The 17,804-nt window shown below is 40.8% G+C and overlaps 1 protein-coding gene across 4 annotated transcripts in view; it reads right to left on the bottom strand.

Moving 5' to 3' along the window:
* Positions 1-16,019, bottom strand: part of OCRL (OCRL inositol polyphosphate-5-phosphatase) — a 53,072-nt gene extending 37,053 nt beyond the window's left edge. Inside the window, exons 1-4 of one of the 4 annotated variants that reach the window (XM_035008394.1) lie at positions 15,823-16,019; positions 15,479-15,558; positions 10,023-10,102; positions 6,534-6,572 (exon numbers count right to left, since the gene is read on the bottom strand). In XM_035008394.1, coding sequence (XP_034864285.1) covers positions 6,534-6,572; positions 10,023-10,102; positions 15,479-15,558; positions 15,823-15,861 — 238 coding nt within the window. In that variant the 5' untranslated portion in view covers positions 15,862-16,019. Of the gene's footprint in view, positions 1-6,533; positions 6,573-10,022; positions 10,103-15,063; positions 15,116-15,478; positions 15,561-15,822 lie in introns of those variants that run through there. The other 3 variants (XM_035008398.1, XM_035008402.1, XM_035008413.1) reach the window with 3 other exon arrangements.
* Between the last annotated feature and the right edge of the window lie 1,785 nt (positions 16,020-17,804).

The following is a 17,804-nucleotide window of genomic DNA, read 5'->3' as shown; positions in this document are numbered from 1 at the left end:
AGAACACATAATCTCTCTCTCCCACAATCCTTGAAAGATATATAATAATCTTAGCAAATATAAAAAATACACTGACTCATTTAACAGAAAATTCCAGAAATTGCTTACAAAATAACACTGGATACTCTCTCACCATGTTGTATGGGAAAGAGTACAAATTACCCCATGACCCAACCTTCTACTACTCTTCCTTCCAAAATCCCCTAGCCTCTTTGTGATCAACGAACGCTCCTATATCCTCAAACTTCTCCTCTGAACATTCCCTGCATCTCTCAGTAATTCTCAACTATTGGTGTATTAGAATTACCAGAGACATTTTTAGAAAATAGACCTTTGGGTCCCACCCCAGCCCAATGAAGCAGAATCTCAGGGGGTGAGGCTCAGGCACTGCTAGTTTTTAAAATACTCCCCAAGTGATTCTAAAGTGTATCCAAATTGAAAATCAAAGAGTCACCTGTGAAGTGGCTGGTCCCTGGATGCTGTTTATGGTCTCTCACACCTTATGGAATTTAAGACTGGTGTCCTTATTTGTCCTAACGCCATCTCCAGACCATTCCTTCTTATTCTCCCTCAAGACAAATCATTTTCCTTTTAGGTTCACCCATTGGGTTATACCAACTTCTTCCCTTCCCTCCTCCCTCTATGAGATCATGTACCATCCTCCCAAAAACGTCTGAATCCAGGATTCAATACCTGACTCATACGACTTCCTCTCCACGCAAACTCTTGCCTTAAATTTGGGTCCCTTACAAATTAGTGCAGAAAACACAATCAACGTCTTCAGCTTCCTCATCCAATGACCTTGGCCCACCATCTCAGCCACCTACTCCTTCAGTCCCTACTGGGATTTCTCTCAGTTATACTCTGAACCTTTTCATCATAGAAACCATCACCTCATAAATCTCTAATTCAAATATCCCATGCTGACCTGTTACTTCCAGCCTACTTGCTCATATGGGAACCTCCAGCCGTTTGATCCCTCTACTTTCTTAGTATCCATTCGCTCACTCCTGCTTTCACTTTCTATTTTGTCTAACAGATGTCATCATTAAACTCTGTTGCAAAAGCTCAGAACTGCCTTATCACCCTGTTCTTCCACAGCACCTACCGCCTTACCACCCTGTTCCTCCACAGCACCTACCTGGTTAACTTTGAACCCTCAGAAATCCAACTAACTGCCTTACTCCAGAGGGAGTAAACACACAGACACACACGCGCGCGCGCGCGCGTGCACACACACACACCCCCTATTATTATAAAATGATTGCTAACCTCAACTGGGCCCTCTATGATAGGAAGTCATCTAAGTTTCCACAGTCAACTAGTCTCCCACTACTATCTGGAACAACCATTTCACACCTCCTCATTTATCCTTAATTTCTGGATCCCCTCTTCTCAAACCCTCTCATTCCAAGTGGATTGCTTCATCTCAGGCTTCAGAGAAAATGGAAGCCATCACATGAAACGTCTCCTTTCCCTTCTGATATAAGAGGAGTGCTCCTATCAAAGGACACCTTCTCTTTGAATTATAACCCCTCCGATTCTCTCAGGAACCTTACACTCACAATCATTCCCCAATATCTCCCCCCAATATCTTTAACCTCCCTCTTTCACAGGCTCCTTCCCATTAGCATTAAATTGTGTTCTAAATCCTCCCTATTTTAAAAACAATAAACCTTCCTAGACCCCATATTCCCCTCCAACTCCAGTCCATCTCTACATTCCCCTCCACAGTAGAGCTTTTTTTAAAAATATTTTGTTTGTCAGAGAGAGAGAGAGAGAACAAGCAGGGGGAGCATCAGGGAGAGGGAGAAGCAGGCTCCCTGATGAGCATGGAGCCCGATGTGGGAGGGACTCAATCCCAAGACCCCAGCATCATGACCTGAGCCAAAGACAGACACTTAACTGACTGAGCCACCAGTCACTTCTCACCTCCCATTTCTCTCGTTAATCCACCCCAATATGACTTTGGCTCCCACAACCCTTCTAAAATATCTTTGTTAAGGTCACCAATAACTTCGAAATTGCTAAATCCAATAGATCCTCTTCAGTCATCTTATTAGACCTATCAGCAGAAATCAATAGTTGACCAGTTCTTGAATAATCTTTTCTGAAGGCTTCTATGATACTATACTCATCTAATTTGCCTCTCTCTTTTTGGTCACTAATTTTTTTTAGTGCCCTTTGAGGTATCTCCTCCTCTATCTAACCTTTAAAAAAGCAGGGTTCCTTAGAGTTCAATCTAAAACCTTTTTCTCACTTGGTATCAGCACTGTCCAATATGGTAACCAATAACTACATGTGGCTAATGAGTACTTGAAATGTGACTAGTGTGAGTGAAGAACTGAACTTCTAATTTTATTTCTAATTAATTTAAACAAGCAAATGTAACTAGTACTACCATATCTGATAGCATGGCTCTATTTCCAATCACATCATCTCTCATGGTTTCAAATACCATCTATGTGCTAGTGGCCCAGACCTTTCTTCTGAGCTTCAGATGCATACATTCAACTGTCAATTTATCATCTAAACTCAAATGTCTCAAAGAAATCTCAAACTAAACATAGCTAAAACTGAATTCACGACCCCCCTCAAAGGAAAACTCATTCCTTCTGCAATGTTCTTATTTTTGCAAATGGTACCATCATCCACATTCATGCTAGTAACCTAAGAGTCATCCCTGACACTTCTCTTCAACTCACTACCTATGCCCAAACCAACCTCTGTTGATTTAACCTCCAAAAACATTTATCAAATCTGTCCACTTCTCTCCATTTATACTGCCACCATACTCATATTCTCTAGCTTAAACTCTTTTTTTTTAAAAGAAAAAAAAAAAGGTTTTTTTAAAGATTTTATTTATTTATTTGACAGAGAGAGCGTGCACACAAGCAGGAGGACCGGCAGGCAGAGGGAGAGGGAGAAGCAGGCTCCCTGCTGAGCAAGGAGCCCAATGCGGGGCCCCATCCCAGGATCCTAGATCATGACCTGAGCTGAAGGCAGACGCTTAACCAACTGAGCCACACAGGTGCCCCAAGATTTATTTATTTTAGAGAGAGTGTGTGCATAAGCCGGGGGGTGGGGAGGAGGAGGGACAGAGGGAGAGGGAGAGAGAGAATCTCCAGCAGACTCCCCGCTGAGCACAAAGCCCAGTCAGCCAGATTCCATGACCCTGAGATCACAACCTGAGCCAAAATCAAGGGTCAGACGCCCAACTGACTGAGCCACCCAGGTGCCCCTCAAGCTTAAACTCCTAAAACAGCCTCCTAACTGGCTTTCATGCAAATGATGACACCCTGGCATAAAATCCTTCATATTCTTCCCATTTTTTAAATGTAAAAATCCAGATTCCTTAACATGGCTTACAAGATCTTACTGGATCCGGCCTTAGCCCATCCTAACTTGATGCCTAAGCCTTGTTCCAGTCACCCTGGCCTTCTTTCATTTCAAAGAAAGTGTCAAGCTACTTCCCCAATTTGGGGCCTTTACACATGTAGTTCCTTTTACCTGGCATACTTTTCTCTCCATTTTTACCCCTCTCTTACTTAGCCCCTCTGGTCTCAATTTAAATGTCATTTAAAGAGGCCTTCCCTGGGCACCTGGGTGGCTCAGTCGTTAAGCATCTGCCTTCACTCAGGTCATGATCCCAGGGTCCTGGGACTGAGCCCCACATCGGGCTCCCTGCTCAGCGGGAAGCCTGCTTCTCCCTCTCCCCCTGCTTGTGCTCCTTCTCTCGCTGTGTCTCTGTCAATTAAATAAAATCTTTAAAAAAAAAAAAAGAGGCCTTCCCTGACCATGTCACCTAATTTAGTTAACCCTCTTATAAACTCTTTGTATTTCTCCTTGATAGCATTTATCAAAACTGCAACTACGTAAGTATTTACATTTATCAGTTCAAAGTCTGTTTCCTGTACTGATTGATGATATAACCTAACTATATTGCTTTATGATATATCTCTAGAGCCTAGCCCAGTGCCTAGCACATAAAAGATACTCATATTTTATAGAATGAATTAATGGATTATAGGCATCTAGTACCAAACAGCACAGAAGCAAGAACAAAAGCAGGAGCAACAATCTTATCTATGCTGTTCTCTACTGATTCTGCAGCACTTAGAACAGTGCCTGGCAAACAGAAGGCACTCAACAAATATTTGTTAAATAATGAATAAACAAGGGAGGATTTAATATTAGGAAATTAGTATAATACAGTCCATCAATAGGTCAAATAAGGAATAATAATATAACCATCTCTTTAAATAGCGTAAAGACATCTGATAAAATTCAATATACATTTATGATTTTAAAAACCACATAAACTTGAAATAAATGCAGTTTCTGAATATGGTTTTTAAAAAACCCTATCAAATCAACAGGCAATCATGTCCTCAACAATGAAGCACCACCTGAGGCATTCTTACTGAAAATAGGAGCTAAACAAGGATTATCATCATTATTTAATATTGGTCTTAAAATTCTCATTGGTGTAATGACACATGAAGCAAAACTAAAAGTTATAGGTACTAGAAGAAAAGAGACAAAATTATTATTTGCAAATGACTAGGGCTGTCTATCAAAACAAAAAAACAAAATAAACAGCACCCCCAAAATTTTAAATATATTTCTATAAGGTGGCTGGATAAAAGATAAATATCTAAAACTCAGTAACTATTAGTTAGGACCATGTTCCTTGAGAGTGTCTTAATTTTATAAAGGACTTAATTTATTAAAATTTGGCACATACCTATGGTGAAATACTAGTCATTAAAAATCATGTTTTTAAATAATTTTAAATGACATGGAAAAAGCTCACAATATAATGTTAAATGAAAATGCAGCACAAAAACTACATATAAAGATTCCAGTCATATAAAAACATAAAAGGCTGGAAGGAGATACCTAACAATGTTAACTACAGTGGCGATCTCTAGATTGCAGGAACATAATTTTAATTTGATACTTCAAACTTTTCTGAATTTTCCAAATTATATATAATGAAGATATATTTATTACCTCAATAATCAGAAAAAATATTTTAAAATGTTTAATACCAACATCCACACAATGGGAAAACACATATTTACATTAAAATCAGGCCTGCCTAACAAACCCAGGACCTCCCTCCTGCAACATACTATATGCTCTAAAGGTTTGTGTATGAAGCCCAAAGATCAAGATAAAATCTGGTTTCACTGCAAATATTACTAAATGGGCAGAAATAACAAAGGATTTTATTCAAGGGGTTACTGAACTATTACCCTGCTATGATCCAGTAACTTGAACTCTGGACAGAGCAACATGTGGCTAATTTCTATGTAGGAGAAGCCAAAGGAACTAATGCCATAAATAGGTGTTTATAAGAGAAAAGGCACAGCTCAGTTTAACTTTTCAGCTTTGGATCAAATATCTATTTCTACAGCAAGAACAGGACATTCTGGCATTTTATTTCGACAGCAATGTCAGTCACTACTGAACTGCCTTTGCTCAAATTTTGCTTTTTTAGTGTTGTTTCTGCCTTTTCCTTTCTAAGCACAATAAGACATAGATAGTAAGTTATTTGCTCTCTTGGATACCTGCAGAAATCAGCAGCTAGGTTTATTTAGCTTTTCAGAATTAACCCTTAAGACTTCTAAAATCCATGACCAAAGAAAAGAATAATAAAACCCAAATCAGAAAAAGCCTATCTAAACTGTTCAATACAAATTAATGGTGGCAAGGACAGGGACTGTTTCTAAACAAAATTATGTATAACCCATAGCCCCAAGCTAAGGGCTAAACCCCACTCATCCAAGGACTCAAGCAAGAGATAAGGCAACTGGTTTTACATTCATGTGGTCACAAACTCTTTTCCATAGCAACCACTGAGTCGTCAAGGTAGCATTCAAGTGCCCATTTTCTCCTCCCCATAACGCAGTACAATTAGATGATAAACAGAGAACAGCTTGCACAGAAAGTCAATGATGATTTGCTTCAAACAGATAAAAATGAGAAAACTGAAAGAGTGAGAAAGAAGACCATGTTCTTTCTGATAAAGGGATGCCTTGAGGGGATGGAGCTTAAATAAAAGACCAAAATTATTTTAAGGAAAAAGAGGTAGCCCGAGACAAGCAAGGAATCCCCAGTACAAGAGGGACTCTATAGCCTCCCAAATAATATAACGAATAAAGGAAAACATTATGATTTAATATGCAAAAATAAAAAGCGAGTTGAGAAAAAATGTTAAAATATAACAGCAGTTAAAAAAGACATAAAACCACTGATGGTAAAAATACTGATGGCTCAAAGAAGTTCAGCATTAGAGAAGCAGATCACATCTTCAACTTTTTAAAGATTCTTGCCAGCCACCTACTTTTTCTTATGTTTAGACTAAATGTTTTTAGGGGGCAAAGTTAACTTGTACAGCTGCCTTAAGGAAACGAAGAACACAGGATAAGATGGTAAAATTAAAATGTGCCCAAAAAGGGGTCTTAGTGGGTATTCAATTAAATATATGTTGAATGAAAATAAATTCCATTCAGAATGGTACTCACTGTTTGAAGCTATATCAATCAAAAGAGTTTCTTCTGCTTCTGAGGGAAAAGAAGAAAGAACAGGATCAGGGGAGAGAAAACCATTCATTACAACTAAAAGAAGTATACGCCTAAGTAAATAACTGCTTCTCGCAGTCACCACTCCTAGGTCTTAGAAAACATTTTAAAAACCCTTTGCTTTTTTGTTTAGCATTTTTAAAAATGGATTTGGAAGCACTAGGTTCTAAAGATATTGAGCAATTCAACTAAAAGAAAACTAAACTGAATAACCAAATGGAACACCTCAAAGCAAATCAAGGAACGATAATAGCAGGCAATATAAACATGTTAATTCAAGTGAAGGTGAGCTTAATTCCCCTCAACTATAACATACTGATTTAATATAATCTAACTGCGTCACTTAGTTAATTCTTTTTTTAAAAAAGATTTTATTTTTAAGTAATCTCTACACTCAACGTGGGGTTCAAACTTATAACACCGAGATCAAGAGTCACATGCTCTACTGACTGAACCAGCCAGGTGCCCCTAGATAATTCTTATAGAAAGCCAAGGGGCACCTGGGTGGCTCAGTTGGTTGAGCATGCAGCTCTTGATTTCAGTTCAGGTCATGATCTCAGGGTCATGGGATAGAGCCCCACATCTGCATCCGACTCCATCCAGCTCCGTGGGCTCCATGTGTGGGGCTCCCTCCTCCTCTCGTCCTCCCCCCACTCTCTAAAAATGAATAAATTTTTAAAAATCTAAAAAAAAAAAAAAAAAAAAAGCCAAGGAAGTGACCCCAAAGGCCCAGAGGTGAATTACTTTCTTAACTCAGATTTTGTCTCTGAAAACTTCCCAGTAATCTCATTTCCTCTGCCTCTGCCCCGTTTAGGATCAGAGAATATAAGCTCTTGACCTTCAGGCTACAATTAATACCTGGGATCAGGACTACCACATCCAACAAGGAAGTATAAAACAGGGCAAAGCACAGTCTCCAAGTTCAGAGTTCTCTTTTCTCCCAGATGACTCTCTTGGACTTCCTTCCTTACCTCCAGTGTCTAGATGTAACCCATCTCTTCCTCTCTGACTTCCCTGAATTGGCCAACAGCACCTGTAAGACCCTCCTGGCTAGTTGAACTCTGGGTACTGACTCCTTACGATTACCCTGGATTTCCCTTGGCCAGATCCAGTAGTCTCAGCCTTTTCTTGCTCCCTCACAAGCCTGGATTATATATTTGGCCCCATTATTTAGTTACTACAGTAGCTACTGGTGAGTAGTTGTCTAATATTAAAAAAATAGCCTCGGGGCACCTGGGTGGCTCAGTTGGTTAAGCGACTGCCTTCAGCTCAGGTCATGATCCTGGAGTCCCGGGATCGAGTCCCACATCGGGCTTCCTGCTCCGTGGGGAGTCTGCTTCTCCCTCTGACCCTCCCCTCTCTCATGCTCTCTCTCTCTCTCAAATAAATAAATAAAAATCTTTAAAAAAAATTAAAAAAAAAATAGCCTCAATATTCTCATTAGCATGATGAAGCAAGGGACAATAGTGCATCAGGACATAAGTACTGTAAGTTCCCCACTGTTCTTCAGTAACTTTAATTCTTTAAAACCCAAGTATTGGGGCGCCTGGGTGGCTCAGTCGTTAAGCATCTGCCTTCGGCTCAGGTCATAATCCCAGGGTCCTGGGATCGAGTCCCGCATCGGGCTCCCTACTCCGCGGGAAGCCTGCTTCTCCCTCTCCCACTCCCCCTGCTTGTGTTCCCTCTCTCGCTGTCTCTCCCTCTGTCAAATAAATAAAATCTTAAAAAAAAAAAAAAACCCAAGTATTTATAGACTTATCAAAATAGATGCACAGGTTGGGAAAGAGAAAGGATGTAAAAACTCAAGGAAGTAACTGTTCCTTTTGTTACCGGGAACTACTATGTGTATATACTGTGTATATTTTCTTAGATTACAATTTAACAATCTAACAATCTATCATCTATTTCTTATTAAAAAAGAATACTAAGAGAAATAGGGTAAAAGAAGCTGTAGAAATAGTACAAAATAGGTATAGAGTTAATAGGATGCTAAAACCTAAGGTCATGTTCTTTGGCTTTTCACCTCCTTAAAGGGCTAGGTATGTAATAAATGGTGCTACACCATGAAAAGTATAATGACCACAGCAACTTACTATGGCATGCAGGTACCTTATTCAGTATGTCCCTCTCACACAGGGCAGGCTAAATGGCTATTTCATTCTTCTATACAATGTGGATACTATTCATTGCAGGCATTTTTAATTCTTAATATATATTGTCTTTAAAAGTCATACACATTAAAAAAAAAGTCATACCCATTTAGTATTTCTACTTACAGGAATAAATCCTAATAAGAGATGTGCAAGAAGATTTATGTACAGAGATATTCATCACATTACTACTTAAACTAGTGAAAAAAAAACCAAAATGTCAAACACGGATATAACTACATTATGGGCTCTTCATAAAATGGCATAGTACATACCTATTAATAGCATGGAAAAGCAATCATAATGTGATGGCATGCAGAACACGCAAAAAATTACATATAGTATGAGTTCTGCCCACCCTAAAAATTACATGTGTAGAAAAAAAAGAAAATGTTAGGTGTTTATCTCTGAAGAATGGGAATGTACTTATTTTCTTTATACTTTTCTAGTCTTTCCAAACTTTCTACAGTATATGTATTACTTTTGTAATAAAAAAAAAGTTCAATGTAACTTAAGAAAAAAAATCTGTGCAAGGCAATATTCAAGTTTTTCAAAAAGCTACAACTGATACAGAATACTTTCTTTTTGATGACGCCAATGAACCCACTGGAAACATAATGCATTTGTTCTCTAGTAATCAATTTCCCTTCTAGAGCAATGTGAGATAACAGAAGCAACACCTCCCACATAAACCTCCCAAATTTTGAGTGTCATTGTAGCAGATGAAACAACAGATTTTCTGTTCTTTGTCTCCAAATTTGAGGGCAGGAAGCCAAATATTTCCTCCTTGGAGTCAATTTTCTTATGATTCACCAATGTCAAGGTCTGAGAATCAGCACAATTGAGTGTAAGGTATTAAAATCTGGTAAGGCTTGTTGCCAAATGTTTTAATTTCAAATAGTGTGGGGAAAAAGTGCTGAATGTGTGTGAATCCAAGTGACCTTGATACTTTACAATGAGCAGTGTGTTTGTTAAACCAAAGAATGTCATTTAGATCCACATACAGGTCCATAAGCATAAAAGCCTACCTACATAGGTAACAGACTACATACATCTCTAACCCCCAGCCAGGGAAGCAGGTGAGTATTTCAGTACAACCCTTCAGCACTCACAGACAAAGCACTTACCATCTTCTCCATGGTAGCTTAGTAATGTTATCATTTTATGCAAAGAGTAATACATTTCATTTTATGTATGGTATTTAAATATGTATGGTATTACACAATGCAATAATGACCAAGGAAAAACATTGTAAAACTAGCTAGGCAATTAAAGCTAGTACCTTGAACACATCTGAAGTGGCTATTTATAGGAATGATATCTTGAACATGCTGTTCCTTCTCGCGCAACTGGATTATTAACCTAGGAAACAGAAGAATGCATCAACGAATAGCTACTGAAAAACTCAAACATTTAACAACAAAATATACTGCTGTATTGTTACACAAATCTAGTCTATATTAGACTTACTGTATCTCATTCCCTGGATCTGAGCATCACGACAGCTAGAAATTGCTCTAGATCTAAGAGGGTATTAGTGATGATCAGTATCTGAATACCCACACTGTCCTACGCCATAAAGAATATATAATAGTCTATGTCCTAAACACAGCTTACGATCTTAAAAACAAGAATTATAGTGCATACACATTTAGAGTATGCATACCAGAGTGAAGAGTAGCTAGGTGTGCACTCCATGAGGGCAGACTATGGTTGTCTTTTCACCACAGTACTTCTAGCACCTAGCATAGTGCCTGGAACTCAGTACTCACTCAAGTTTGTTGAATAAATAAATTAGAAATTTCATAAATTAGCTTTCATATTGTATTCCCATGGCTTTTACCAAAGAATGGTTCTGTCTCTTCAAACAAGTATACAGGTTCATGGAGAAGTAAGAAGAGGTGCCCAGCCAGCTGGATCAGTTAAAATAACCCATGACCAACAGGGTAGCAGATATCACAACCAGTGCCTTTACATTCCTTGTGTTTTTACTCTGGTTTCCAACTTCATGATGGTATTTCTAGGTAAACATGACTGAATTTGGCCCCCCAGTATGAAATGAAAGACTTCTAAGCACTCCAGAAATATTAATTTTCATTTACTACTTATCTTAGTGGCCCAGAATCAAGGTATGACCTACTGGTAAACAACCATTCTGAACATCTCTTAGCTTCCCCAAATCAGGCAGTCTTCAGGTGGTTCTTTTTGCCACAAATACTCTTCTTTTCTTCCTGAGACCTAGCTCAAATATCACCTCCTCTTAGCAGCTTCTCCTAATTCCCCGAAGCAGAACCAGCCCTGATCCCCTTTGTTTACCCCTCTAATAAAGCACGTACACCATCCATTGCAGTTATATTTATTTCCCTCACTGATTTGAGCTCTTTGAAAACAAAGACCATATCATACTTGGGTTTTCCTTCCTGCCTAATGGATGCTCAATAAATATTGGTTGAATAAATGAACCAGTTTAACTAAACTATATACAGAGATAATTTTCTAAACCATTTGTTCAACCTCTGACATTAAAAAATGTCATTGTGGGGCACCTGGGTGGCTCAGTCAGTTAAGCGTCTGCCTTTGGCTCAGGTCATGATCCCAGGATCCTGGGATCAAGCTCCACGTTGGGCTCCCTGCTCAGCGGGAAGCCTGCTTCTCCTTCTCCCACTCCCCCTGCTTGTGTCTCTCGCTGTGTCTCTCTCTGTTAAATAAATAACTAAAAATCTTCAAAAAAATGTCACTGTTTTGAAGGGTTTTATTTCTAGTTTATTGTCTTTTGGGGGGACTTGTTTTAGCTTTATGAATTTTTTTTTCAAATGTGTTAACTTTAAAGGAGATAACATGGGGAAAGGAATTACTTAGAACTAAGGGGAAATAAAAATATTAATGCTGTCTTTCGGCTCTGCTTGCCTAATTTGCAAGGGTTCATATTTTAAGGCGACTAGAGGAATATGGGGCAGGCTCCTTTTCTTAAGATTTCTTTATTTTAGAGAGAGAACATGTGTGCATGAGTGGGGGGAGGGGGAGGGGGAGAGGGAGAGAGAGAATCTCAAGCAGACTCCCTACTGAACACAGAGCTGGACATGGGGCTCAATCTCAGGACCCATGAGATCATGACCTGAGCCAAAATCAAGAGTCACACGCTTAACCGACTGAGCCACCACCCAGGCGCCCTTGGGCAGGCTCCTTTCAGCCAGCAAAGTTCATGAGTTGAGCAGAAAGTTCTATAAACCCAGACGAAGATCAGAAACTAGATAAAGACTGACAAAGCAAGAGTGAAGGAGGAAGAGCTCACTTTGGGGAAAATGAACACAAACCAATATAATCTCAAAGAAATGAAGATGTGAAATAGAGTGTTTGACATTAGCAGTAAAACTTCAAATGGATTGTACTGTTAAAAGCCATCATGAAGGGGCGCCTGGGTGGCTCAGTTGGTTAAGCATCTGCCTTTGGCTCAGGTCATGAACCTAGGGTCCTGGGATCAAGTCCTGCACTGGGCTCCTTGCTCAGAGGGGAGTCTGCTTCTCCCTCTGCCCCTCCCCCAGCTCATTCTCTCTCTCCCTCTCTTTCTCTCTCTCAAAAATAAATAAAAATCTTAAAAAAGGGGGCGCCTGGGTGGCTCAGTCGTTAGGCGTCTGCCTTCGGCTTGGGTCATGATCCCAGGGTCCTGGGATCGAGCCCTGCATCGGGCTCCCTGCTCCACGGGAAGCCTGCTTCTCCCTCTCCCATTCCCCCTGCTTGTGTTCCCTCTCTCAGTGTCTCTCTCTGTCAAATAAATAACATCTTAAAAAAAAAATCTTAAAAAAAAGCCATCATGAAACAAACAACATGCATGGGCCTTGAGGGCATTATTCTAAGTGAAATAAATCAGAGAAAGACAAATACCATACGATCTCACTTATATGTAGAATCTAAAACAAAAACAAAAAAACCCCTGAAATCACAGATACAGAGAACAGATCAGTGGTTGTAAGAGGTAGGGGATGGGTGAAATGGATGAAGGGAGTCAAGAGGTATATACTTCCAGTTATAAAATAAGTAAGTCATGGGGATATAATGTACAGCACGGTGACTACTGTCAATAACACTGTATTGTATATTTAAAAGGTACTAGGAGAGTAGATCTTAAAAATTTTTAAAAGAAAAAATTTGTAACTGTGTGGTGATGGGTATTAACTAGATTTACTGTGATTTCACAATGTATACAAATATTGAATCATTGTGTTGTACACCTGAAACTAATACAATGTCAATTATACCTCAATCTAAAAAGTGCAACCTCCCCAAAATCCATCACAAAACAAAGATAAACTTGGAATTTAAGTCAATTCCCCAATATCTACTATGTGTTAGGCACTAAATAAATTGTAGCAAGAACAGGGCTTAAAATAAGTATAAAAACTTCTTAAATGTAATCATGCTTTCAGAACAAGATGATGAAAAGTAGTAGGTATATGGCAAAAAAAAAGGGAAATTAGGGGCGCCTGGGTGGCTCAGTTGGTTAAGCGACTGCCTTCGACTCAGGTCATGATCCCGGAGTCCTGGGATTGAGTCCCACATCAGGCTCCTGGCTCAGCGGGGAGCCTGCTTCTCCCTCTGACCCTCTCCCCTCTCATGCTGTTTCTCTCTCTCTTAAATAAATAAATAAATAAAATCTTTTAAAAAAATGGAAATTAGAATTTGGTAGTTGTCAAACAAAAAAGAGTAGCAAATTGTGAATGTGGACTCGGCATTATGCCTAAGAAATACTTTGATTTGTTCAAGGAAGGTTAAAGATGAAACAACAGGTTGCATCATGATCCATTTTCCTTGAAAAAAAATGAAGTGTTTGATTCCCTATTTCAAAAAAACCTCTTATTTTTAATTATAATTTTACTTTCTCAACTAAATTTCTCCAATGGTTGACAGCAGGAACTACAGAACTAAAGATTGTAATAGGCTTCAAATTCTAAGATAAAAAGCCCCAAAGTAAAAAAATTCTAAGAAGAATCCAAGTCAGAGAAGGTACCCATGAGACAAGAATCTGAGGATTATAGATGATATGACAGTATCAGGTGTCTCCAATAAATGATTTCTCTTTTTTTTAGATTTTATTTATTTATTTGTCAGAGAGAGAGCACAAGTAGGAGGAGCGGCAGGCAGAGGCAGAGGGAGAAGCAGGCTTCCTGCTGAGCAAGGAGCCCGACATGGGACTCCATCCCAGGACCCTGGGATCATGACCCGAGCCGAAGGCAGATGCTTAACACCACCCAGGTGTCCCCCACTCCAAGTTTAAAAGTTCTCCTAGTACTGGAGGCCAGATAGAATGAGGCATTTATTTATCTCAAGGACAGCTGCTCACTTCCGTATTAGCTAACTAGAGCTCTAAACCTATCAAACCAAGGAACCACATCCTAGGTTGTGGTCATCTCAACAATGTAGCTATTTTACTTAATCCTCCTAATTTTGTTTTTACAGAAGTGCAAAAAATTTACTGATTTACCCAAGGGTCACATCTCTCCACCCATTCTAGCCTTTGGAAGTGGCGGTGGTATTTCACTTTTCAATTCACTTTTCTGTTGAATTTACTATTAAACTGGTCTTTCAGGGTTTAATGAAATCTGGGAAAAACAACATGAATTTACCACACCAACAGAGCTGACCAAACAGGACCTAGGGAAAAGCTACTTCATAGGCCCAATTGACGTCCAGTTAAGAGTTGCACCAAGAGTCTCAGAAAAGAGCAGGCTAGGTTAGTGGGAATATCCTGTGTGTAAATTAGACAGCACAGACTGACTGAGTCTGGACGGTCTAAAAGCAGGGACTGAGAAAAACTGTTTTTAGGCCAAATCCAATGTTTGGAGAAGACAGGATTTAAGTGATCAATGATTTTTAAACTCTGGTGTCAAGAAACCAATGAACAACCAAGGGAGGTGGCTTGGGCACACAGGGATAGGGCCCATGATACGCAGTGGTCACCATGGATACTTTTAAAATGAGGCATTAGTGGAAAGGGAGTGAGATCAGCAACTGTAGTGATAGTTTATCAAAATAATCTTTTATTCAGTCAGTCAACAGTATTTACTGAGCTTCTAAATGCAAGGCAGAATGGAAGGTAACACACACTGATAAACTGCCAAATATTTATATTTCTACACATTTCATTATTTTTTCTATCAGTCAAGTCAGTAAGTGAGGCAGTTACTGGTGTACACTAAACCATTACTGAATTAATGAATATGCCTTCAACCAAGTGGAATATGGAGTGGGGAGACTGGAGGAACCAGCTGAATGGGGTTAAGAAAAGGCACTTCTGTAAGGTTAACAAGCGTTTCTATAACACTTACTTTTTGCAAGCCATTTTTGCATTTATTATTCTTCCAGTTACAACTTCAAAGTCTATAAGGTAAAGGCAGTTAATGTTTTTATTTAACTGATGAGGACACCAAGACCCCGAAAGCATTATTGACTTGCCCAAGGTTACACAACACTTGTCAGTTGCAGAGGCAGGAACTAAAAACCCAGGCTTCCTGCTTCAACGCCCGCCTGTTGAGTCCTTTCCACTGAACCACACTGCCAGGAACGATCTGGCGGCTTGGAAGTTGGGGACAAAGCCCCATGCCTACAGCACTCGCACTTCACACCTGGGCCTGAACCTGTTGCCCACGCAGCCTCAGGGGGAGGAGGGTGGGTGGCTTGTCACGGTTTGGGGTTGGGAGTTGGCAGGCTCCCCTCCTCCGTGGGAATCAGGTGGTTACTTACTCATTTTGCCCGTTCCTTTGGGCTAGCGTCAGGGCGCAGGGCTCCCGGAGAGTACCCTTCATCTCCATACCCTCGATAGTATGCAGGCACTAGTCAAGGGTCTCCTCCAGATGCGCGGCCAGGGAGGGGTGGCGCGGTGCGGGTTGGAAGGAGGCTCCGACCCCTCTGCCCCCCCTCCCCACTGCCCAAGGCATCGTCTCCCGCGCCGGCCCCCTTACCCTGCTCCGCTCGGCCTCTGGGCCCGACCGCCCCCCAACCCCTCCACCGCGTTCCGCAGTTCCCCCGACCCCCACCCCTCCGCCCGCCCAGCCTGGCCTCCCCTCCCCCTTCCCTCAGGCGGATACGGCAAGAGGCTGGGCTCCGACCGGGAGCCGCGGCTCCATCCCGGCGGCCTCCGGGCTCAGTGGAGCTGCGGACTGCGGGCGGATCCGACGACACTGCCTCCCGTGTCCTCACCCACAGTCCTCGGCTGCGCGTCGTTTGAGGAACAGCTCCACGCAGGGCACCGGGAGCCGGGAGCCGGGAGCCGAGCCGAGAGCCGAGAGCCTGACCCGAGAGAGAGCGGCGCCTCGCGCCCCCGCCAGTTTTCCAGGCCGCCGCAGATTTCGCCCCCTGCGGCCAACCTGCGGAACTGCAGCGAGAGACCCGACGGACCGGGGGCGTCTCTACCACATCCAGGGAGGAGTGCGTTTTAAATACTGCCCCTGACACCAGAATTGTTCTGTGGGCTTCGAAGATTGCCATAGAAACAAAACACAGCTATAACTATGAGAGAACTCAAATGTGTTGGACCAATAGGACCTAAATCCAGTAAAGAAATCCTTATTACAGTTATAACACACCTTGCTGGTTATCCTACCTCTTAGATGTTTTCCCCTTCCCCTTCTTCCTTCCACCACCTAAATCTTTAGAAAAATCCCCAAAGCTCAGATCTTAGCTCTTCCTTTATCCCCCCCCCCCCCCGGTCATCTCTAACGAGACAACGACCAAATACACTTCCCGGGTCCAGACCCCCTGCCCAACATATCCCACTGGTTAACACAATACTGGATGACAAAACTAACTCATCATTTAACACAGCCACTCACGCTTGAAACTTCGAAGCCATGTGCTTTCTTCCTTTCTCCTAATTTCTCTGTATCCAACTGGTCAACAAACGTTATTAATATTTTCTTTGGAATTACTTTCAGATTCCTTATTTTCTCTCCATTTGCACCCCCATCACTTTACTGGTAGTCCTTGTGATCTCTCCTTTGACCGTTTTACTCTGTTGATAACCATAAGAACATTCTTCCCCGAGTAATGTTTCTTTCTTTCTTTTTTTTTTTTTTTTAAAGATTTTACTTATTTATTTGAGAGAGAGAATGAGAGAGAGCACAGGAGAGAGGGGAGGGTCAGAGGGAGAAGCAGACTCCCTGCCGAGCAGGAAGCCCGATGCGGGACTCGATCCAGGGACTCCAGGATCATGACCTGAGCCGAAGGCAGTCGCTTAACCGACTGAGCCACCCAGGCGCCCCCCGAGTAATGTTTCAATTGTGTTTTTTACTTGCTCAAGAATCTACAGTGGAGTAGATAGCAAGACTGATCTTAAAGCTAAAGTAATTATGACAGTGTGGAGCTGGTCAGACCAATAGAACAGAATACAGAGCCCCAAACAGATTCATACACATATACGGAAAGTTGATATGCAACATATGTGGCATTCCAAATCAGTGGAAAAAGAATGGATTATTCACTAAATGGTTCTGGGACTCTGGATCATCCATATAGAAAATTATAAAACTAGATCCCTACCTCATACCATATAGGAAAAATTCAATTCCAAGTGGATTCAAGATCCAAACGTGATAAAGCAAAACTTTAAAACTTTCAGAAGAAAATAGGAGAGTATCTTTACGAGCTTGGAATAAGGAATAAGAATGACTACTTAAGACACCAGACAGCACAAACAATAAAGGAATTGATAGATACGTTTAACTACATTAAATTTCAAAATGCAGGTACTTCGAGACAACATAAACAAGTTAAAAGACAAGCCACAGACTGGGAGAAGATATTTTTGATACATTTAACTGACAAAGGATAACCTATGAGGTTCTATACTTCTAGCTGTCATCACCTTACAGAATTCTCTCCCACCACTCTCTGCAACTCACTCTGCCTAGTCACACTGCTCCTTGTTATTCCTAGAACTTTCTAGGCACACTCTTGCTTCAGGGCCTTTGCACTTGTTGTTTTCCTGCACTTTCACCTCCTTCAGGTCTTTGCTCAAATGTCACTTTCTCAGTGAAGACTTCCTAGACAACTTTATTTAAAATTGCAATTA

This window comes from Mirounga leonina, unplaced genomic scaffold (genome assembly GCF_011800145.1).
Source record: "Mirounga leonina isolate KUSES-001 unplaced genomic scaffold, KU_Mleo_1.0 Mir_101664, whole genome shotgun sequence".
Classification (NCBI taxonomy): Eukaryota; Metazoa; Chordata; class Mammalia; order Carnivora; family Phocidae; genus Mirounga; species Mirounga leonina.
This window is presented reverse-complemented; position numbering and strand designations above follow the sequence as displayed.